At 42.3% G+C, this 25,702-nt stretch overlaps 1 protein-coding gene across 1 annotated transcript in view; it reads left to right on the forward strand.

Annotated features, from left to right (window-relative positions):
- Positions 1–25,452, forward strand: part of LOC117526169 (glutamate receptor ionotropic, NMDA 2B-like) — a 93,955-nt gene extending 68,503 nt beyond the window's left edge. Inside the window, 3 exon segments of the mRNA XM_034188204.1 lie at positions 11,789–12,027; positions 22,534–23,467; positions 23,470–25,452. Of these exon segments, the coding sequence (XP_034044095.1) occupies positions 11,789–12,027; positions 22,534–23,467; positions 23,470–24,929 (2,633 nt within the window). The 3' untranslated portion in view covers positions 24,930–25,452.
- Positions 25,453–25,702: the final 250 nt, after the last annotated feature.

Below are 25,702 nucleotides of genomic sequence, written 5' to 3' on the forward strand. Positions count from 1 at the left end.
ACCAAGGATCCTATGGTTTCAAACCTAACACTTAACCAGTAGACACATCATGATCAAGTTGTACCCATCACAAAAAATGCCTGTTGAAGAGGGGGAAAAAAGCATATATATATATAAGTTGCCCCAGACTATGAGTTGCACCTTAATTCTGTATTATCACCTATTTAATTGAGGATTTTTATGCATTGTTGTACTGTACATTTATTATTTGCTTTTATTCTGTTTAGAGCTGTGATTCCTGGGAAATCACTTTGCTGCTGTTGTCGTTGTGCAACACATGATTCATGCTGGAGTCTTGTGACTTGCAAGACCTCCCAAACTAGTAAATGAAGCTAATACAGTTGTCCTGTACACCAAAAAGAGCAAATCAGTGAAATCATTGATCAGATTTATCATTTGGCAAACAAAGATTACGAGTGTGTTGCCTATGGGGATCCACGGGCTCTAGATTGGGAATTATTTATAAAATAGGTAGCTGACATTTTTCAATGGTAGTAATAAATTATGCAAAGTTTTTATAATGAGTTGGAATGGCGTGCCAGTCCAGAATGTTTTTACAACCTTAGACCTCAACAGTTTTTGAAGAAGAATGTAACTCTTTTATTTCCTGTTAATTACAAGATTTTTAATGTTAATGTGTTTAGAAATTCTTTAGGTTGTTGTTATCCTGTACATACTATTATTATTATTATCAGTATTATCATTATTTAATTTTATTATTACTTCTATTTTGTCATTTGATTTTTAAATGGACCACAATGGAAATAAGTGTTTTCACTTTCTTGTGCATCCATGTATTTTTAATGTATTTACAATTATATATTGTAATTGTATATTATAACTCACGCACTAACAACACTTAAACTATCCATGAACAACAATAACATTTAAAACCCTGAGCTCCCATGGTGCACTGCAGTACAACATCTATTATTAACTGTTGTTATCTAATATTGGCAACTTCTCTAAAAATATTAGTCCTATCAAGCTTCAGTTTTTTCAGCGTTCCTCGTCTTTCCGTGATTGAAGCCATACACACACACACACACACACACACACACACACACACACACACACACACACACACACACACACACACACACACACACACACACACACACGAGGTCTGTTAGAAAAGTATCCGACTTTTTTATTTTTTTCAAAAACCATATGGATTTGAATCATGTGTGACTGCATCAGCCAAGCTTGAACCTTCATGCGCAGGCGTGAGTTTTTTCACGCCTGTCGGTTGCGTCATTCGCCTGTGAGCAGGCTTTGTGTGAGCACTGGTCCACCCCTCTTGTTGTTTTTTTTTATTGCGAATAAATGTCTGAACGATTTGGAGCTTTGCTGAGTCAATTTTTTTCCAGACTGTGAGAGACCTCCAGGTGGACACCGTTTGGAAAATTAATATGGCTTTCAGGGACGATTTTATGGGGATTACACAGATTAAGGAGTGATCCAGACGGTTTAAAGACCGCCCACAACTGCTGAGAGTGCGCCGTGCTCTGAGCGCCGATCAACAGGCTCAAACCCCGCTGAAACAACCAGATAATTTCCAACGTGAAGGCTTTGTTGATCCGGGACGTCGTCTGACTTTCACAAAAAGGCAGAAGGCGTGGACATCAGCACTTTTTCGGCATATTCCACTGTTACAGCAGTTTTTTTCATGGAAAGAAAAGCGGAGGGACGCGCCACAGGACGGCTTTCAGGTGGATTTCAGACAGCTGTCGGTTGCTTTTCAGTCGTGTGATTATCCGAGAAATTGTGCATGAGCTGGACATGCCCCAACATGTCCTGTGAGGCTTCATCACGGCATTGCTTTGCACGACGCATGGAACTCCTCCGCACGTCTGTCTCAATATGCCAAAAAAGTGCTGATGTCCACGTCATTCACAATTCCTGTGCTAGTCAGACGACATACCGGATCAAGACAGCGTCCAGTTTAGAAATGAACGGCACATTCCACTGTTACAGGAGTTTTTGTCATGAAAAGAGGAGCGGAATTCCGCGCGTTGCGGTGGAGCCGCATGGCGCAAAGCAACGCCGTGATGAAGCCTCACGGGACATGTTGGGGCATGATCAGCTCATGCTCAATTTCTCGGATAATCACACAACTGAAAAGCAACCAACAGCTGTCTGAAATCCACCTGAAAACCGTCCTGTGAGACCAACATGGAGGTGGTTTTGTGCCGCGTAATGAACGGCTCCGTGGCGCGTCCCTCCGCTTTTCTTTCCATGAAAAAGAACTCCTGTAACAGTGGAATGTGCCGAAAAAGTGCTGATATCCACGCCAAGTCAGACGATGTTCCGGATCAACAAAGCCTTCACGTTGGAAATGATCTGGTTGTTTCAGCGGGGTTTGAGCCTGTCGATCGGCGCTTGGAGCGCGGCGCGCTCTCAGCATTTGTGGGCGGTCTTTAAACCGTCTGGATCACTCCTTAATCTGTGTAATCCCCATAAAATCGTCCCTGAAAGCCATATTAATTTTCCGAACGGTGTCCACCTGGAGGTCTCTCACAGTTTCTGGAAAAAAATTGATGCAGCAAAGCTCCAAATCGTTCAGACATTTATTCGCAATAAAAAAAAATGATGAGGGGGTGGACCAGTGCTCACACAAAGCCTGCTCACAGGCGAATGACGCAACCGACAGGCTTGAAAAAGCTCACGCATGCGCATGAAGGTTCAAGCTTGGCTGATGCAATCACACGTGATTCAAATCCATATGGTTTTTGAAAAAAATAAAAAGGTCGGATACTTTTCTAACAGACCTCGTATACACACACAGAGGCCACTTGGCTTTTAGAGAGATACTATAGATGCTAGATTTGTGCCATTGTCCAGCCAGCTTAAATTTAAATGAAGCAGAATGGAATTTTGAAATGGATCTTTGGGCCAGATCCCAAAACTGTGAGATTTCCATGCACAATATGACCGCATCTCTGACACCATGGCTTCAGGTGGGGATGCATTTCTAGTGACTGCAGCACGGTTTGCCAAATAATCAACTCTCCATAGTGGTGGCAGAACTGTGATCCTCCCTGTTGTCACAACTTATCACGTTCATAAAGAAGGAATTAGAGCCTCCTGGTGTGCTTTGATTAATTTCTGATTTTGTTGTCTAATTATATGCATATTTATATATATTGAAGATCATCAGTCGTAAAAGCAGAAAACAAAAATAATGGCCTGTGGGGAGAGGTAGGAACTGTGCAGCAAAACCTTGGATTTGCAAACCTCACAAGCAATTGAGATGAATTGTAACTAAAAGCACATATACAGAATACAAAAGAGATGAGGACCCCCTCCCCAACACACACACACACACACCATGTGCGACCTTTCAATAATAACATCTACATTGACAAGTAGAGTCTTTTGTGTTGTGCACAATCAAAAATGAATACCTTCGAAATACTGTGTAGACAATAAAACCCCAAAGTAGGAACTCTGTGCAACAAAAGCCAGTACAATGTATCAAAAACTGTCACAAGTGGCTGGATGGCTGAGACCCCAACGCAGAGAAGAGACGGGTCAACTAGAGACCAAGCATTGTCCAAATACTGAGCACAGTTCTTAGAGTTGATATGACTGGAGCAGTAGCAGACGCAGAATTAATTTAATTTGGTAAAAATTCCCCTTACCCGAGCAAAGTCTGGGTTAAACCAGCTGGTTTAACCGGCTTGGATGAGGGCTTGTGCTACTTGAGCTTATCCAGCTGGTGTAATTTTTCTGTCACAGAAAGTTGTTTGGACTGCTTGTCTTTGTCCTGTAATAGGAACCAAAAGTCCAAATCCATCTTTAGGGTGGCTCTGTGGGATCTTTCACTGGCTTGAATGTAATGTTACGAGTAGCTGGATGGTTGAGACCCTAACGCAGGGAAGAGATGGGTTGGCATAAGAAACAGTTTTATTTGTCAGAGCCAGGCATGGAACAGAGGTCAATACATGGGAAAGCAATCAGTAAGGAGCAACACTGTCCAATAACTGGCAGGCAGTCTCAAAAATACACAACAAGAAACAAGAAGAAATCTCAGGACAAGAATAGGTCAAAAGTACACAACATTCAAGTAACACATGGGGTGAACACAGGGGTATAAATATACACTGAGGACAACCAGATAAATGGGGCACAGATAAGGGTAAACACTAATTGACAGCAGCTGGGGAGAGACACAGGAAGAAAGTTAACAAGGAAAGGGGTGGTGCCAAAATAAAACAGGAAGTGAATCAAAGACACTGGGAGTTAATAAATACATAAACGCAAAGCACAAAGCAGTGGAATGCGCACACGGCAAATATTTAGGAAATACACACAGAAGAGAAGACAACTGCAGTAAATAATAAAACCAAACCCAGGGTAGACACTAGAGGAAAGCAGAGGGTAACAACAGACAGGATCATTATAAAAACATCTAAAGTGTTTGAGTACAAATGTTGGGGGGTTTTCATTAGTATGTCAGATAGTCATAATTTGAAATTTGTAAACAAGGCTTTCAACCAGTTCAAGTTTTTTCAGTTTTCCAAAAGAGAAACAGTTATTTGAAATAATGGCAACCAGTCAATATGCATTTTCATTATTTTATTAGAAACTAAAAGCTTGCAATAACTTGGTGCTGAGTTCACTTTAGAAATCACCTTATTTCTGCCAAATGGTCCGTATTGCCATATGACCATGACACAGTAGATTGTCTCACACACACGCACATGGATGAATAGTATGGAGGAATTAGCAGGCGATGAAGGTGTGTGTGTGTGTGTGTGTGTGTGTGTGTGTGTGTGTGTGTGTGTGTGTGTGTGTGTGTGTGTGTGTGTGTGTGTGTGTGTGTGTGTGTGTGTGTGTGTGTGTGTGTGTGTGTGTGTGTGTGTGTGTCCATGTTTCCAACCAGAAAAGGTCCTATGTACTTTATAAAATTTTGCTCTTATAGACATCAGCTTCATCAATGTTTGATTGACAGGCTAACAAAAAAGGGACAGTAATGTTGTAAATAATTAGCAAGCGCCACTTAGGCTGAACAGTATGTCCAGCATTGCCTAGCTTGTTTGCTATGGGATTAGCGATAGTCTACAGAGTAAAATATATTCTCTATCAACGGATACTTTTATGAGGTCCAATATGTGTATATTGATATGTCACACAACGTTACATGGAACATTATTAACTGGTATTTCTTTTGTTTCTAAATAGTTTGGGAGTGATAGTTTTAAGGTTGAACCTGAAAATCTTAAAAGAACAATTCTGCTCGGAATTGGTTGGGGAAAAAAAACTCATGTTTGAAGTTTTCACAAAATAAATAAAAGTGAGGAAAAGTATGTAATAAATAAAGTAGGTGACATTTTCATATTAAGAAAAAAACTGATTACATTGTAGAAATGATGACTCAGCATGTTACTGTAAATCCATCAGATAGTTTACTCAAAAGCCAAATTTCATTTTAAAATGATAAATTAACTTTTTTCCCCTCATTGCTTAATATTTATCGTGCTTTACCATATACAGTATTACAGGATTTCATATTTTGAAGTTGATTAATTTTGCAGTATCTTTGCTTTACGAATGGGCACTCGCTGTCTTTCGGCTGCTGGTGTGAAGGCTGCCTCGACTGCGTCATTTGGCCACGGTGCAACATGGGCGATGATTTCGTGCAGCATAACATGCCATGCGAATGTTGTGAACATGATCAACTGAAAATGCGACCTCATCTTGCTCGCCTTTGGAATGGGTTACAGGCGCGAGCAGCACACAAATGTAGAGTGCATGTGTTGTGGTGACAGCTGTACGAGGCATTTGAGGCAGCTCCGATTTTTCACAAGTGGCATGCAATTCCTCCTTCGTGCGTCCCTCGGCTTCAACTGTGTTATGTGTGAAGGGGCCCTTAGTGATGTCATAAGGCAAGAATGATAAAGACTTTAACCAACTCCTTCCTGCCATATGCACCATCTTTCCACAAATCTGCTTGAATCCATCTGAAAACATAACATTATCCCTGGTGGAGCTAATCACTGACAGCTACATACAGTCTTTGCCATTAGAGAGCACCAGTGGTTCCTGATGTTAGTCCTTAGGGACTCCCACTCTGCTTTTCCATTTGTCCCTTTCAGCCTGTCTCAGCTGGTGATCAGCTGAACACACAGCTGATCCGTCTCTCCTGGGGGGAGCAGAGCAGGTATAAACAGGAAACAAGCAGGGGGTTTGGAACCATGTTGGGAATTCTACACTCAACAGAAGTAGTCTACCCTCAGAGATGTGTACAGTCAATATCAGTGGATGCCATAGATCTGCTGTCAATGTCCAAAAACGTGTAGAATTTCAGTGCAACCACACACTTGAATCACACATTCATGACTGTGTCATGTAACAGCTCTGACAGTGTCATGTCGCTATTATGACAATACCTTCAAGTAAAGTGAAAATTTTTCTATTCCTGGTGACTTTAACTGCTACAAGTTCAGTGAACAACTGATGTTTAAGCCATCAATGATAAGGATAATGATTCTTGATCCACTTTTGTCAGTAATTAATATCACTCAGCTGTCCATTTCATGTTTCATCTACAATGTTTAGATCTGCTCTGAAGAATAAAAGCTGTTTGCTTTCCTGAGAACATGCATTTGTGCAATCAAGGTGATATTTTGTTAGCTTGTGTTTAATGTGTGGAACTATGAATATAAGTCCCCACAAAATCACAAAAATGCATCACATTGTTTACATTATTTGCATTGTTATAGTCACATTCTGGGGCTACGTTTTAATGCCAGTACATATTGTAATTGGTCTTCTGAGATATTTAGGATAGAATCAAGCGGAAACCTCCAGTGCATAAACATGTCTACAGTCTGGCACAAAAGCCAGTTTTGGTCTCCATAGCTACTTTTCCTGTTCATGACAACTGTGTGAGGGATGAATGTGTATAGAACTCATCAGTTTAAGTAATTTAAAGCCATAAAGGTTTGAGAAATTAAGGTATTGGTTGCTCAGAATGACAGCTAGTGTGCCAGGTCAAGGGCCCTGCTAGCAGCGGGCGCTACCTGCTGTGAAGTTGAATATGTTTGTCCTTTCTGAACATTTCATTACAAATATTAGATATTATTGTTTTCCGTGTAGTTAATTGTACTAACAGACCATCTAAAAAGTCTGTCTTCCAAGAATTCTGTGCTTAATTTGTGTTAAGTGAAATTTTAGTGTTACTTAATTTGAAAGTTTGCATTATATTGCAGGTATCCGTAGCTTGGTAATGTTAGCTACACTGGTGGTGCCGGGGCTGTTGAGGTAATATGTCAGTCATAGGTTTTTAATACTCACCCCAAAGCTACTCAATATAAGAACCACTACCCAGTCCTGAAAAATATAAAATCAAACTCCCAAATCAAGGTTGCTTAACATGTTAGCATTAGCTTCCTTGATAACTTCAAGATAGGTGTGCGTCTCTGGGTTTCATTTGCTCCACCCATGTTGCGCCAGTCTTGTCCACAGTGCACCACATTACTCATTTATGGGTTGATCACTCAGTTGTTGAACTTGGATATGTTTAATATGAACCAACAGATATATGAAACTATAAGATAAAAACTAGTACTATACAGCACATGTAAGTATTTATTTATCTATGTCAAGTTCTGGTTCTTGGTTCAATCCAGAACTTGCAATACATCTTTCACAGATGTATCAGCATTTTACTCCATATTTTCAGAATCTCTGTGAGATGTGTGAGGTATGAATAGGAGGATTTTATTTACACAGCTTCACAAATGTTAATTGAGCTGCTGCACAAGTTACACTGAGTTAATGATGCGGTGTGCACGTGTTTCCACTCTGTGAGGTGATTGTCACACATGCAGCCGTTTGTCACCACGGAAGCGAGAAGATGGAAACACACCAGCGGTTCGCTTAACAAAACCATATTTTACTTCTGTCTCCATGAGAACAGGGACCAGTCATTTTATGCACAGCAGAGCTGCGTGTCTGTTTAGTGACAAAACATACGGCATTTACAACATGCTGCATTTTGCATCAACCTTAGAGCGGCTTTGTAATTTATTTCATGCAAGATACCTGGCGAAACAGTCACATTGTTGCTATGTACAGTCAGCTTTGCTACGCTCAGCCATATTGTTGCTGTGCACAGTCACAGTTATGCTACGCTCAGTCACATTGTTGCTGTGCACAGTCAGTTTTGCTATGCTCAGTCACACTGTTGCTGTGCACAGTCACAGTTATGCTATGCTCAGCCACATTGTTGCTGTGCACATAGTTATGCTACACTCAGTCACATTGTTGCTGTGCACAGTCACAGTTATGCTACGCTCAGTCACATTGTTGCTATGCACAGTCAGCTTTGCTACGCTCAGCCATATTGTTGCTGTGCACAGTCACAGTTATGCTACGCTCAGTCACATTGTTGCTGTGCACAGTCAGTTTTGCTATGCTCAGTCACACTGTTGCTGTGCACAGTCACAGTTATGCTATGCTCAGCCACATTGTTGCTGTGCACATAGTTATGCTACACTCAGTCACATTGTTGCTATGCACAGTCACAGTTATGCTACACTCAGTCACATTGTTGCTGTGCACAGTCACAGTTATGCTACGCTCAGTCACATTGTTGCTATGCACAGTCAGCTTTGCTACGCTCAGCCATATTGTTGCTGTGCACAGTCACAGTTATGCTACGCTCAGTCACACTGTTGCTGTGCACAGTCACAGTTATGCTATGCTCAGCCACATTGTTGCTGTGCACATAGTTATGCTACACTCAGTCACATTGTTGCTATGCACAGTCACAGTTATGCTACACTCAGTCACATTGTTGCTATGCACAGTCACAGTTATGCTACGCTCAGTCACATTGTTGCTGTGCACAGTCATAGTTTTGCTACACTCAGCCACATTGACTACGTTTACATGCCGTTAATATTCGGGTTAAGGTCAATATTCCTGTTTCTGAATCATTAGGAATAACCTGTCTACATGCTTAAGCAGACAGTTACTCCTGTATACATGGTCACTGGTATCATTTGGAATATCCCCATGTAAACAGCGATGCACCTCTTCCACCAGTGCTTGATTTAGTCTGGTGTTTGTGCAAATCCTGCTTCGTGTAAAACCCCTCACTACACACTTTATACACTTTTCTCAAACAGGCATTAACATTTTCTCACTTTTTTCTCCTGTGTAAACACTCTCTTTTTTCTTGTGGTCGAGAAGATTATAATCAGACACACACAGAACACAATGCGTGGGCTCTCTCTTCGCTCACTGCCTCGGATGCGGGCCCTGCAAAGAATCCAAGTCGTGGCCACAGAGCTCTGCGGCTGCAGTATACCGAGACCCTGTGGCGCTGTGGATTTTTTCTGCAAGAAATCTATCCTTGCTGGCTGCCTCCGCATCAAAACAGCAAGCGTAGTCTCTGGACCTGTTGCCAGATTTCGCGCAGCTCCGCACAGCAGAGAGGAGGGCGGTGTGAGTGGCCCGCTGTGGCGTTTACCGAGCCGGCAGACTCGGTAAGCGCATCGGCGGCAGAGCAATCGCGGTGATGCCGACTGGTGCTGCGACCGGCCCGCCTGATAAGGACGCAGAACACAATGCGCTGTTTACCTCTGCTTCTGTGGTGTCCAGTGGGTTGCGCGCGCCGCATACAAGTAGTTGCCGTACTCAAAAAACCAAGATTCCTTGCGGAGAGGACATGCGCAGAACACAAAATAATGTTCCTTTCTATTGGGATATCCCGATGCGCGTTTATATGACCTGATATTCGGGTTACAAAAGGAGTAACCCAGGGGTCTTATTCGGGTTTTTAAAAACCGGAATATGAGCATATTCTGGTATTTGCGGGTGTTTACATGGCCATGCGCAACCGGGTTATTGCTAATATTCTGGTTATGAAAGGGTTATTGGCTGCATGTAAACGTAGTCATTGTTGCTATGCACAGTCACAGTTTTGCTACCCTGAGTCACATTATTTTTATGCTCAGTCACATGAAAATTCAGTAAGGTATATCTTATATATTATATTCCAATTCTAAAGTGGAACTATGCTGGTATATCTAGTTTGCACTCGGGGTCGCCACAGAAAATCCAAGGTGGATCTGCATGTTGAATTGGCACAGGTTTTACGCCAGATGCCCTTCCTGACACAACTCCACATTACATGGAGAAATGTGGCAAGGGTGGGATTTGAACCCGGAACCTTCTGCACTGAAACCAAGCGCATTAACCACTTGGCCACCACCCCTGCCATATACTAAGGCATATCTAAATATCTAAAAAGGAAGAGTAAAATAGAAGAGTACAAAAGAGTAGAGTAGAGCCACTTAGGTGCCTGGTCTTGAGAACCAGGGATGGTAGGTTAATGACTGTGACCATTGTTGCCAGAGGTGGGTAAGGCTAGACCTTATTCATGTGTAGTACCTTACTGCATCTTGCGTTGTGATTTGCCACTGTAAAAATACTGACTTTATAAGTACATGAATACTTAGCTCCATCATCTCTGTATAGCATGTTTGACAGGTTTTTGTTTTGCTTTGTTTATTGATTTTTGTTTTGTTTTTTGTTATTGACAGTATGGCTAAAGTAGTTGCTCACCCCTCTGAGTCTGGTCTGCTTGAGGTTTCTTCCAACAATTAAAAAAAAGAACAAGGGAGCTTTTCCTGTGCTTGCACAGGTGTGGGGTGGGGGGGGGGGTGTACATTACCCTTGTGATGTGCTTTGGAGCAAACTGTCATGATTTGCTGCTCTATAGATAAACTGAATTGAAAATAAACTGAATTAACTGGTTCATTTGGAGGCTTCCAACGTACAGCAGGTGGGGGTTCGTCGGGTAATAATACATCAGTGGTCACAATACCAGCTGTTATTATTATATGTGATGCCATCCACAGTTAGCATTTTCTTTGGTTGTTAGGGAATGATGTCCAACATAAATAGCTACATGCTCTAAATCTGAAAATACAATTTCTAGAACGCTTCCGGCACCGTATATCCAGCTCAGTCTCATGCGTTTTTTGTGCTCCCGTCACAAAATGAGTCACATTTTGTGAAAACATTATAAAAATGTATTTTACTATCTCTTACCTGACCCATTCCCATAACCATAGCCCACAGACCCCCTCGTGTCACCCCACATTTTGTGCTTCAGTCACAAAAAGTGCCGCATTTTTGTGATGGGAGCACAAACCATAGATTAATTTACTTTTTGTGATGCCATCAGGGAATGGCGTGAGATTTAACATGTCTGCAGCACATGATGTTGTTATTTGTCTATTTAGTGATCATAATTATATCATGAAGTGACACCAGGTTTAATGGCTGCACAATACACACCTCGTTTTTAAGTCACTTCAAGTGATGCGTACACTCACCTGCACAAACTGTCACTCACACATAAGGGTTGCAAAAGCAATATGAAACCAAACAAATCCCACAGGACATGCCCTGATCTCCCTGCAGGGAGGTAAAAATATAGAGGAAGCATTTTAGGCCGGAGTTGCGTGTCATGTGACCACATGCACTTACCTCCTGAGGACTTCCACAGTAAGGAATGGTTAGCCTTGCATAAGCAGCCCACAATAAACGTGATCCTCAGGGTGGCATTCGGTCAAAATAACACATGACGTATGTGAGACTTGAGCCAGTTTTGGCAGAAGCTCGCCACCCAAACAACAGGATGTCATTTTCACACATACGTAAATTTGCACATATGCATTCAAACAGTAACGCCAACACGTCAGTACACTAAGCTGCCTGTGTGTGTTTGCGTGCGTGTGTGTGTGTGTGTGTCCTCTTCCTGCAGGTGAGATGGAGGAGTTGGAGGCCTTATGGCTGACGGGGATCTGCCACAATGAGAAGAACGAGGTGATGAGCAGCCAGCTGGATGTGGACAACATGGCGGGCGTCTTCTACATGCTCGGGGCCGCCATGGTTCTGTCACTCATCACCTTCATCTGCGAGATTTTGTTCTACTGGCAGCTACGCTTCTGCTTCATGGGCGTGTGCTCTGGGAATCCCGGGGTCACGTTCTCTATTAGCAGGGTGAGTGTGACCATGTTTAGTTTTAGATTTGACCTTTGTCCTCCTGACAGAATGATCACAGGAATAGCTGCTGGAGCACCACTGGCTGCGGTTGAGGAGGATTGAGTCAGTCACAGGAATGCAGTGACTCATCTGTCTTACCTGTGGCATTTTTAACTGAGGCGCTGATTAAATAACAAAACACAAGTCAAGAGTGTACTATGCAGTACAAAACCCTGCATAATTCACCAAATACAATTTTCATGACAATCCTGGTCCCAATTCCTGGTCACGCTACCTGTCATTGGACAACATGCTTAATCTGTGTTGTCCCGGTCCACCCAGCTCTAAATGAGTGCGGGCTTTGGCGTCCATTCCAGAGGGACTCATAGAGTCTCATCTATGAAATTCGGGGATAAGCTCTGATAAGCACCAACTGGCCTCTGGACCTATATAGGACAATGTAAGAATGGTACCAAAGTCAATCTTATGAAGGTGGCAGCCCAACAATAATACTCATCGTAATATGTTGCTGTATTGTACCTTGGCAGCTATGATGAACTGGGGTCCTTCTTTGCACTGTTTGATCACTTAGCAAAGTTGGGTCCAGTTTAGGACCACGCACCAGTGCTCAATAAACTGTGTGATGAAACTGCTTTGGGTTCCAATTGGCAGCTATCCATACATCTTCAAAAAGTAACTATGTACCTGCCAATACCAGGTGTCACCATACCCTCAGTAAAGAGGCAGCTATGTGGTGGATCGTGCACAGGAAGATGCACTACGTGGTCGTACTGTCACACCTCATGGAGTAAGTAATCATTAGCTTGGTCTGCATGCACACACTGTAATTTGTGGCACAACTATCCAATATAATGTTGTTGTTGCCAGGTCCACTTATTGTAAGCAACATCTGGCTTTTTTAAACACCTATTAATTTTTGGAGTTGCAGGCTGCGTCTTTAGGGTTGGTTTCCAGAACGTAGTCACTCATTACAGAATCAAAGAATGAACAAATTCCAGACTGTCAAACATCTTCACCGAGTGTCTCTCACATATGAAACATTTATAACAGCATTATTATCAAAGAAGATTGTTTTCTGTTCATGCAAAGTTGCACAAATAAAATTGATTGCTTGAATTTAATTAATTCTTGGAGGAACTGTATAGTGTAATTCCATATTATTATTATTATTATTATTATTATTATTATTAGTGTTATCAGGCGATTAATAAATGATCTAATTAATTTCAAGGTTTGCAATTAATTAATCAAATTAATCACATTTAATTGCATATATTTTCTTTTTAAATATCGCCCCTCAAATTGCAAAAAAACACACAGGATCTCAGAAACAAAAAAATAAAGAAAGAAAAGAAATTCACTTGTAAAAGCAATTACATAAATATTTTAATGTATGAAAATAACCTGTGCAGTGTATGAACTTTGCAAAAATGCGGCACCATGAACATAATGAGTATTATTCATTGCTGCACTACAAAATGTATTTAGAAAAAAAAAATTTAGCACTTAAGGTGGTGGTTTGTGTGATGTAGCAATTTTCACTTTGCATAGAATTGTGGGACAATGAAGATGTTGAACATTAAATATCAAGCACATGAAAATATAAAAGATATTAAGTGATTTAGCATAATATGACCCCTTTAATAATTATATTATTGGATTCAAGACTATTTCATTTTTAAATCTGTCCATTGAACAATAAAATCTGGATGAAAAACATCATGAGTTAACCAGTGGTTAGCACTACTGCCTCACAGCAAGAAGGTCCTGGGATCAATTCCCACCTGGTCCTTACTGTGTGGAGTTTGCATGTTCTCCCCTTGTCTGCGTGGGTTTCCTTGGGCACCCCGATTTCCTCCCACAATCAAAAACATGCATATTAAGAGTCTGCTCCTTTCTCTGTCCCTGACCAAGGCAGCGTCTCTACATCTGGAGTCGCTCTCCGAGCACTGGACTGTGGCTGCTCACTGCTCCTAGTGGTTGGATTGTGTCAAACTGTAATTAGGATGGGTTAAATGCAGAAGTGTTGCTGTATGAATGCACAATAACCATAAAGCCCCCCTCCCCTCCCCATAAGCATTTTTAAACTGTTTTAAACCTGTAAGAGCTCCGTGTGGCTGTTCATTAACAATTGTTGAAGCTGAACCAGTGTCAGAACCAATGTTCACGCACAAACACTCACATTTGAGATATTATATTGACAGTTATTGAAGCAAGTTACTTTGGTATGAAAAGTGTTTACCATGTAGTTTACCTGCAGGAGGAAACATTAATGAAGCCAGTTTTTCCTCACATTAGAGAACAACAGAAAGTTAATCTGTGCATTACAGATGTGCTGAAAGTGTTATTTTTTTCCTTTCCACTATTTAAAGGATTATTAATAATAATAATAATAAAACGTCTGGGGCCTGTACTATGAAGCGGGGTTAACTTACTCAGATGTAACCCAGGGTTAACTTCTTAAACCGGGGTTGACAAAACCTGGTGTTCTCAAGTGATGTTAATCGGTACTACGACGCCGATTAAGATGTTGATTTGCTGAACCTGTGTTAACCTAATTGGAGTTTGTGCGCGTTCACATAAAAGGGGCAGGTCGCAGCGCACGTCACCATTTTTCAATGATGACGCGGTCACCTTACTTTACTGAAGAAGAATGCATGATTATTATGCGGAGCTACGAGGAATTTAAATTAACGTTAAGGGGGAAATCGAACACATCGTCTGCCAATAAAGCAAGACAGGCTTGTTGGCAACATATTGCTGATCGGGTAAATGCGTAAGTACTATTCAATTGTTCTCCAAATCTGTTACAGATGATTAACCTGATATGTGTAAAATAATGACCTTCTGTCATTAATTACACCCAGATGCAACATGATTCAGAAGTGGGCATAGGCCTACTAATAGATGTTAGGTTAATTTAATGTTTCCTAAATAGGCTACCTATCTAAGGATTTAAAGCCATTAATGGTCATTCTGTTAACATAGTTACATATATATCACTTTGGCATGAAGGTTATCCAACAGGACAGCCCCATGTGGGGAGAAAAAGAATGTGAAATATGTAATTATAGTAATTGTATATTAGAATATTTAGAAAAATCACACAAACCAAAGCAACCCTTATGTGGCTGAAATAAGTGAAAAGAAGGTGAGCTTAGAGTGGACTACACGATAATGGGTATATGAAATAGGCCGAATAGAACAGCTATACCTGCACATTGATACTGTGAAAAGATTTGCGATTGACATAATCGCCCTCGTGCTCTCCCAGGGGTGCACTGTTTGGGATTTGCGTGCAATCAATGGCTCCTATTATTCATGGGAAACCTAGGAGAAAATGTCATTGATAAGCCCCACTTCGCCTAATTAATGGAAATGCATTAGACCTATTTTGATATTAGTAATTACCCGCGATTGCATTAAACCCTTCTTTGATTTGCATTGCGGATAAATGGCCAGGGAAAACGACAAATGCATCCAACAGTTTAGATAGAGCAAGTACTACCTTGCGAATCATACGACATACAGTATTCTTGCTCAGATGTTCAGCATCACCGATGGAATACATAAATTGTCCACTGGCAAAATATCTAAGCGCAAGGCACATTATCTGCTCGATCGTCGGGGCATTGCTACGATGGGTGATGTTACAGACGTCTGGCCCGATCAGCTGACAAAGATAACGAATTCCCTCGGCTGAGAATCTATATCTTTCATGGAAAATATCGTCCAGGTATGTCAGCGGATTCTGGCGGTCTTTAAAAACCCTCGCCCTGCAAAGAGAGCCCCTCACAATTTGTGCCCCAATATCAAACGGATCATCCAGGTTGGCCGGCATTGTCTTCGGAGTGATTGAAGGTGGATGGGCGGTACTTATAAAGGGAGTGGTTAAGCAAAAACCTCAAGCTAACCTAGAACATAACCTGCTCGGAGCAGGTTTGGCACGCAGTGTAAATTGCCATGGCAGCATACCTCGATCAAAACCTATCCACCTTTCGTAGTACGGGTTAACCGGGAAGTTACTCCACACGTCATCAACTTACTCCCGAAGTTACCCTGATAAGCCAATAACCCCGCTTCGTAGTACAGGCCCCTGGTCTGGAGCTGTTATTTAAGCTGTGCAAATAAGTGTCTAAAGGCGCAGACATCCAAACCAGTTATTGCTCTCAAAAACATTTATTTACAGACTAGTCAAAACAAAAATGATAGTGCGATTCATCAAGATTTTTTTAATAAACACATTATAGGTGCTGTAATTAATTCATCTAAATTTATCTTATTATGTATTTTTATATATATTATATTTATCTTATTTTGTCAGCTATTATTATTATTATTATTTGGGTTATGTGTGTAACATTATTATGATTGTTTGTAGTAGTAGTAATTTATTATTCTCCTTCTTCATAGTAAATACATTGTACTACTATTAATAATGAATTCATTTTTATTATTAATAGTAGTCTTATAGGTTTTGTTTTTTGGGGTGGGGGGTTATTTACATAACAATAGAAGAATTATTACATTAGTTAAGAAACTAGTTGCCTTGAACAATTGTGAGGTTCCTTCTTTTGGTCTTCTTAAGAGCAAAGTTGCCTCTTGTGATTGTTTTCACAACCATTATGGCTCATTTCTTTCGGGAAATCTTTGCAACTCTTGACACCAGGTATCCCCGAGTAGCCACTAATTTAGCACAAAGTCATTTCAGTGGTGCTGAATGACTCCCCTGGGAGGTCGACCACTGAAGATACTCATGTCATTGCTTCCAACTCCTAATGTCCATATTACTGGAATTCTGTATAATCATTTCAGCTTCATTTGAACAATATTGCCCTTAACAAAGAAAGAGCTCGGTTTATGTTGTATGAAAATCATCTCAACTATTATAAGAGAAAATAACACCAGTGTTAATGCATTTGGTGTCAGCAGAAGGTGATTCTAATTGTAAAAGCCATTGATTTACACCTACGCAGATTAACCTGAAAGAACTTAAAAGATGCATCTGGCCTTTAGTATTCAACACTTTTTTTCTCAGTTTTATTTTTGTGCTGTTGAACAATCAGCCAAGTTCCTTTTTCTTATGGACATTTTATGCCTGCTGAATATGACAGGGTTTTTACCCTGTTTGTTGATTTGTTAGCAGAATTACACGAAAAAATAATAAACTGTTTCTTAAATTTGTAATTTGGAACTAAAAAATAATCTCAAAGAAATTTTCTGTCACTTTAAATGGAAAGAAGCTTGGGCTTGCCCCATCCCTTCTTTCAATGGAAGTGAAGAGAGATTGAATAAGCCCACCCATAGCCCGTGTGGGCGTGTCACACAAAGCAAGTCGGAGTTCGGATATGGACACTTGTGATATGCATCATGGATATATTACAAGAGCTTTTGGACTAAATTTTACTCCATAGAATGAGTATTTATGCAAATGCAGACTAAGAATGTTCCAATTTGGGGATATTTAACATTAAACCCCGTCTATATGTTGCCGTCAGTGATATTACTGAATTTCTGGGTATGGGGTGAACCAATATTGACATTGGAAATTCTTATCTCAGCATGATGCAAACGACTGACATTTTGAAAAGGAAAAGGCAGAGGTTAACCATAGTTAGCATGATGGTTGGCATTACAATGTTCACCCTATCCACGGTTTTATTACCATCTGCTGTTTTACTAACTGCATATTTGGTGAGCTTTTTCATTAAAACACTGATCTTTAACCAAATGTACAGACTATCCAGAAAACATTTGTCATTGCGCTACAACCAGTAGCTAGAAACACACAATATAAACTTGGGGAAAGGATTGAGCCTATTCTGGAATAGGTACAGTTGCATTTCAGGATGGATATATCATCAAAGTTTGAAGCCATGACAATCGTTTTAATAAATATTGAAATTTTAACACAAACATTTACAGTATTTCCCAAACTTGGTGATGATGATTACATTTTGGGGGGGACGCCACAAATGGGTCAGGTCATGACTGGGAATATGTGTTGGTGCCACATGTCACATTCAGCACACCATGGAACCGCCTTGGTTCTCAAAAGTAACACTGTCTGCCACAGCCAGGCAAAACATGGACATCACCCTGACCTTTTCCAACTGCAGCGATCCTCAACACTGAGGCACCTATGTGCTGGATGGCAACTTGCCACATGGCCAGAATGACATCGTTGCTAGTCCCTCATAATACAAGAGATGGTCCTCATCTGAGTCTCCAAAGTAACCAGTTATTTGGCTCAAAGTCATTCCAGTGGTACTCAAGGATGCTCCGTAGCCATGACTTCAGGTCACTAGTTAGCATCCAAGTCTCACACCATACAGTAAGACAGGTAGCACCAGGACTCTAAAGACTTGGACCTTCATTCTCCTCTAAAGAAATCAGCATCACCACACAACTCTGTCCAGTGATGTCATGACCCATAATCACTTCTCAAACATTTACAGATGTCAAAGGCCAAGGGCTCAGAGAAATGAATATCACTATGGTGTCCAACACGATCACCACATATGAATAAACATCTGATGGCTGAGTTCCGGAAGCCATTCAAAGCTTGGAACTTCTGAAATCCTTTTGTCAGGGTATCTGCTGATCCTGTGAAGATCACCACATCATCAGCAAAGTCACTGTCAGTAAAACTTTTCTCTCCAATGAAGGAACCTAAGCCCACACTCTCCACAACCCTACCCAGCACCCAGTTGGAAGAAGACGGGAAATTGTAAAACTTGACACATGCACATATGTAATACTCTCTTTGTCCATTTTAACACACCAACACACAAATGTGGTTCCTGTTATTCAGTCACATTATTATTGGTGCACAGTGCCAAGCATCAAGTTGCAGCACAATGAAAAAAATTATATATATATATATATATATATATATATATATATATATATATATATATTTACATTCATTCATCCATCTTCTACCGCTTAGTCCAATTAAGGATCGCGGGGGACTGGAGCCTATCCCAGCAGCCATAGAGCGCGAGGCGGGGTACACCCAGGACAGGACACCAGTCTGTCGCAGGGCCACAAACGTACAAACAAACACAGACACACACACACACACACACCTACAGACAATTTAAAGATTCCAATCCACCTAACCCGCATGTCTTTGGAAGTGGGAGGAAACCGGAGCACCCAGAGGAAACCCACGCAAACACGGGGAGAACATGCAAACTCCACACAGAAAGACCACGGGAATTGAACCCACGACCTTCTCGCTGTGAGGCAACAGTGCTAACCACTAGGCCACCGTGCTGCCCTATATATATATATATATATATCTATATATATATATATATACACACAGTATTCAAGAAAATTTCAGACATATGTCATACATAAAGTGTGGGAACGGACCTGTGGTAAGTGTCCAAAGAGCTAATAATAGACAAGGAGAAAGATCAGTGAGTAAGGATGATGATAAAAAAGGAAAAAGACAAAGGCTGAGCTCTGTTCTATTACCTTTCACAGCAGCTATAGATGCAGCGAGATACAAGACAGACAATCCCAGTAGAGCGGCCGCCACTCACCTGAGTGTCCGGACACTGAGATAAAACTACACAAAGAAAGAAAGGAGGAGCAAAAGAGTGTGAGCCGGCCATTCAGATTGATGAATGTAGTTCTGCAACGGGGAAAATGACTAAGCGACAGACAAACTGTTTTTGACAAGTTGACGCCTTTGAGGAATGCTGGCCCGTGCACTGGCTGCTGGGTAGTGGTTCCTCGACCTTTGGGATTTGGCTGTCTCCTCCGTCAGATTCCCTCAGTCCTGATTTGTACACACTTGTTTGACTTCACGCACAGTGTTTCTCCTGCTGGATATCCTATTTTTACCAAGCAGCCGAAACAAACACACACACGTTCATGGATAATAACATCAAAATTATTTTGTGTCTGTCCCATGAAAATCAAACTGAGTTTTGCAAAATAATAATTTGTGCTTTTTCTGTGCGTAGATTAGGTTTAGATTCATGGGGCTATAGCCCTGCTGTGTTTAGTACACCTACCAGAACTCCGCGATAAAATTAAGACAGTTGTCCTTTAACATACTGTTTACAGCCTCAGATTGTCACATTCTCACACTGATCGTGTGAGGCAGATGTATAGCTTGGACCCAAAATGCAGCCAACCACCCCCTGAATAGGTGAAATAAGTGATTTTATTTACCAAAAGAGAAGAATCAGAGTCCAAAAAGCTAAGAATCTGTACAGTGCAAACTGTACCAAGCGTAAGCGGTGAGTCAGCCGGTCTGAAGGCTTGGCGTAAGCAAAACAGGTGTTGAGGCTGGGCGCAGCCGGCACAGGTCAATCAATGAACTAGTGAAGAGTTGATGAATGAGTTGGTCTTTTAAACTGCACTGGAGTAGATGATTGATTGCAGGTGTGAGACACAAGCTGGTCAGCCACACCCAGCCTAAGACTCAGAAGACAAACAGAACTGCAGGTGGAGGGGAAGAATAGCAGAGGATATAAAGAGAAAAAGGTAACATCCTAACAGATCAGGGTTGTCATCAGCATAGTTTTTCTGTATTCTACTTGTAGTTTTACCAAACAATTGGTACACTGGCTTCGCAGCAAAAATGGGATTCCACACTAACTTATAATAACTATTGAATGCATCTTTGTCAGGGTTGTCTTTCCCATATTTTGAACCTGTAATGATTACTGATGAATCATCAGGATTTCTTCTAACAACACTAAATATAAATATTTATTCCTGTCTACTAGGTAGCAGCAATAGCAGTCAAAACATGTACTGGCCTAATGACAGATATACTAAAAGGTAACCAGTTCTTTATACCTGTGTACAACCAGCAACATGTAGAGGCATTGCTTTCAGCCCTATGTGTCCATATGTGAACAAAATAACTCAAAGCATTTAGATCTGATTTGGAGCAAGCTTGGAATGATCGAGGCTTAGCCAAAGAAAAACGGGTAAAAGCTCAAGCTCACGTGCCAAGGCCAACGTTTGGGCCCAGTGCTTATATATATAGAACATATGTAAAATGGCTAGTTTGAGTGATTGATTAAAGATACAGCTATGGCTGCTATTAAACATAAATACAAAGTCATGTATCACCTCTGTATTGGTGACATGACCATTGACCTTGGTGATCTTGAAAGGTCAAACTCAATTAGAACGGCTACTTTGAGGCATAGTTTAAAGATACCCCTATGAATACTATTAAACACAAATATTAAGTCGTATCTGCTTTGTATCGTGACATGACCTTTGACCTTGGGAGACCTTGAGAGGTCAAACTCAGAATTGTTCCTTTGAGGAATTATTTAATGATGTACCTATTGATACTATTAAACACTAACATGATGCAATGTCACTTCTCTCTTGCTCATATTACCTTTGACTTTGAATGACCTTGACCCAAGTTCATCACTGGTAAACTCAAACAGTTTGAAGAGAATATGAATTAAATATGGTGGGAGGATTTCGCATTAGTCATGGATATGGTGGTTCAGTTGTGCACAGAATTAATTGAAAAGTCACACAGAATCATATTTTGTGATTACTGAATCATAAAGCACTGATTTGCATGACTCGGTCTCACACATTAATAATATTCACTGTCATGCAAAATTGGAAGTTCCTGTTAGTTTATGAAATATCACATTAACCATCTTGTAGACCTCACTCCCTCAGTCATATTTGCAAATTTGTGCTTGGGTATTCCCTGATGAGTGATTATCTTTAATTAACAAATGATATTGTTAATTCTATTTATAGTGTATTATTGATATAAATTACCACACCCGTGTAGTAGGTATTTAAACTTACTTTAAAGTGTACACTTGCACATTTCCTACAGTCATGCTGCCACCTCGCCCTACCATAATAATAAAAAAAGTGTCTGGTGCCGCCACTGTTTTGATGAACAGAAGAGTGAGGCAGCAGGCTCGTGATGCTGTCAGCTGATTTTCAGCAAGAGTGATTGAAGCTATTGATCAGTGGTCAAAACCACAAGCTGACTGGCCTCTATCATTATCAATCAAGGCTTTGATCTGCTCGTTCCCATCTCCCTCAGTCCTCGGAGTCTGAGTTGGAGTGTTGAGTAGCAGCTGTAAGGGTTTGTTCGTGCTGTTCCTCCAGGAAAGGCCGTTTATGAACTCAGCCCCTATTACTGTTTAATAGTGTGTAAACAAGTGGGTGGTCAGAAAGAACATGGCATTGAATTAACCTCTCTGTCTCTGTTTGCCTTTCTCCCTTTCTGTCCGTCTGCCGGTCGGTCTGTCTGTCCGTCTGTCTGTACATCTGCAACATTAAATGCCTTCGTTTGTTGACTCTTACAACTGCCACCTTCCCTGTTTGACTGTTCGAACCCTCGCTCGAACCTCATGCTTTGTCCTTACCACTCCCACGCTGCTTCTTTCTTCTTCACATTGCCTGTCTCACCCTCTTTCTCTCTCTCTTTTTTTCTCTCTTTCTATACCTCCCTGCTTTTCTGCAATTTTCACACTCCAGGGTATCTACAGCTGCATCCATGGGGTACAAATAGAGGAAAACAAGTCAACCGCCGACTCTCCGTCGTCCACCATTAAGAAGAATATGAATAACACACACTCCAACATTCTAAGATTGCTCCGCACTGCCAAAGACATGACCGCTGTCCCGGGCATTAACGGCTCTCCACATGCTGCTCTGGAATACAATCACGGAGGTCATGACTCGGCTATCTATGATATCCAGGAGCACCGGCGTAGCCTGGTGGGCCACCCTGCGGACTGCAAGTCAGCACCGCCCTACCTGCCAGAGGACAACATGTTCAGTGACTACATCAGCGAGGTGGAGAGGACATTTGGAAACTTGCCCCTGAAGGACAGCAACCTGTACCAGGACCATTACAGACACCACCACCCGGCCTCGGCTCTGGGTATGTCCGGCCCCCTGCCTAATAGGCCCCGTAGCTTAGGCAGTGCTAGCTCATTGGAAGGGGGCATGTTTGATTGCGACAGTTTAGGGGGAGGAGTGACGCCTATCTTCACCACCCAGCCCCGCCCCTCTATGACTCACAGGAATACCAGTAAGTTTGACCTAATTGCTGGCCACGCCCCTGCGGAGTCCAACCAAGGGGGATTTAAGGGGAGCAATGTGTACGGGAGGTTTTCTTTCAAAGGAGGAGCATCCAGCACAGGGATCATCGGGGGTCATGAGAGGTACTGTGGTGGGGGTGGGGGAGGCTCTGGGGGTGATGACGGGAACATCCGTTCGGATGTGTCTGATATTTCCACGCACACAGTCACTTATGGCAACCTGGAGGGCAACGTCAAGAGACGTAAGCAATACAGGGACAGCCTGAAAAAGAGGCCAGCCTCAGCCAAATGCAGACGGGAGCACGACGAGATGGAGCTGAGCGGCTTCAGGAGGAGACCACACCACCACACCGTCCACCACCACTTCCCCATGGGCCTCTGGCACACCGCACAGTCTCACCAACCCTGGAGCGGAAAAGAGCAGCAGGGGGTAATTCTTCACCTTACTTATTCCGTAAAGATAAAGAAAATCTAAGGGAGTTCTACGCGGATCCGTTCCGCTCCAAGGAGGGCAAGGCCAAGTGGGAGCAAGAGGGTGGAAGTGGAGGAAGCGGTGTGGGCGGCGGTAGTGGTGCTGGTATCTGTAAAAGCTTAGTTCCTGTGGAAGACTTCCTGAAAGGTAAAGTCAAGAAACCGGAATGTAAAGGTGGGCTTGGTTCAGTGTCAGGAGGTCTGCAGGGCCACACCTGCTGGGAGAAGGGAGTCTCGGGATTAGGAGGTGGGGGCATAGCAGGAGGTGACTGGGAGTGTCGTAACTGTCACAATGTGTGTCATCATGGTGGAGGTGTAGGAGGAGGAGGAGTCACATGCCCAGCTAGCAGTGTTGGGGGGAGCAGCAGTCGCCCCAGCTCTGCTACCTGTAAACGGTGTGACTCTTGTAAGGTTCATCCAAACAACCTTTACAACATCAGTGAGGATAACAACATTGCGTTCACTGGAGCTAAGGTTAGTGCAGGAGGAAGCCAATCACAGACTCAGGCGCAACGCAGGAAGATGGGACCCGGTGGGAGGATGTTACGGAGGCAGCACTCATACGACACATTTGTGGATATGCAAAGGGAGGGGGGAGGCCGCATGGGAGGAGGTAGCGGGAGCTTTGCAGGACAGCTCCCCCAGCCCCGAAGCGTAAGCTTGAAAGACAAAGATCGCTTCATGGAGGGTCCCAGCCCGTACGCACAGATGTTTGAGACGTATGCAGGTGAAAGGGAGCCCAACTTGTTTAGTGGTGTAGGTGGAGATAGGGTGAAAGGTGGCTCCTCGTTTACGTTGTTCCGTGGTGGCGAGGGTGGTTTTCATCGGCGGTCTTTTGGGGAGAGAGACCTGCGGGATAGAGATAGAGCTATGATGGGAGGTGGGGGCTGTGGTGGTGGTGGTGGTGGTGGTAGCAGAGGGACCGGGACTTACTCCTTGTCTAAATCTCTCTACCCAGATAAGGTGAACCAGAACCCCTTCATCCCAACCTTCGGCGATGACCAGTGTCTTTTACACGGTGCCAAACCGTACTACGTCAAAAAGCCACAGACGCAGCAGCAGCAGCAACTTCTCAACAACAGCCGTGGAGGAGGGGACTTCAGAGGCTCCATGGGAGCGACTTCCTATTTGCCTGCGTCAGCCACAGCTGGGGTGATGTCCAATGTGGCCCCCAGGTACCCCAAAGAGCTGTGTCTGGGTGGAATAGGAGGGCCAATGGGAAACCACCACGGGGCCAACAAGCACCTGCCAGTGGGCAGGGACACATTAGGTTTGGGGCAGGGGCAGAGACCTTTTAACAGTGCCAGCAACGGACATGTGTATGAAAAGCTCTCCAGCATAGAGTCAGACGTCTGAGGGCCAAGACAGAAAGAAAGGGATCGATGGAGTGGTTGAAGGAACGAGTGGAGTGGAGAGAATCATGGGGCACAAGCCGAGGAGATCTAGCAGGAGATGCTGTGTGGGTGTGTGAGTGGGCGTGGCTGCACAGAGGTCACCACGAGCTAAGCCATCATGGCAAAATACGGCAGGAGACAGGATGGTGGATGCTGCTCCAGCACCCAAAGAAAGCTAAGAAGGGAGGGATAATGAAATGAAAATGACCCATTTCTGCTCTCGTCGCATCATCCGCTCCTCCCTCCTGCAGATCCTTACGCCAAAACAAACAATTTCTTAGCAACGAAAATACAATCATGAATGAGAAATCAACATTTTCGTTGACGTAACAGGGTAAACTAACAATAACTGTACTGGTAATGTTAATAATATTAAATATTATTCAACTGTTTTACAATGACTGGTTTGGTTTTTGGATTTTATTTATTTATATAGTTCGCGTTACATATCTGTATGATGTTAATTCTTTCTTCACTGACCAAAATTACAGGAGACCGGTTGGCCGTTGTCAAACGGAGTTTTAATCCAGTTTTGCGCTCCTGTAATTTGGACTCTTCTTTGCTCTTAATTCTTCCTCCATGTTTGATTTATTATTTCTTTCTCTTAATTTTTGATTGCGGTGATGTTTTATGTGAAAGGCATGACTTGCTGAGTACATTTTCAGTACTTGTAAATTGCAAAGAGGGTGTTTTCCTTTTTCTTATCACAGCTACAGAGGTAACATCATCATTCTG

Source organism: Thalassophryne amazonica, chromosome 15 (genome assembly GCF_902500255.1).
Source record: "Thalassophryne amazonica chromosome 15, fThaAma1.1, whole genome shotgun sequence".
Taxonomy (NCBI): domain Eukaryota; kingdom Metazoa; phylum Chordata; class Actinopteri; order Batrachoidiformes; family Batrachoididae; genus Thalassophryne; species Thalassophryne amazonica.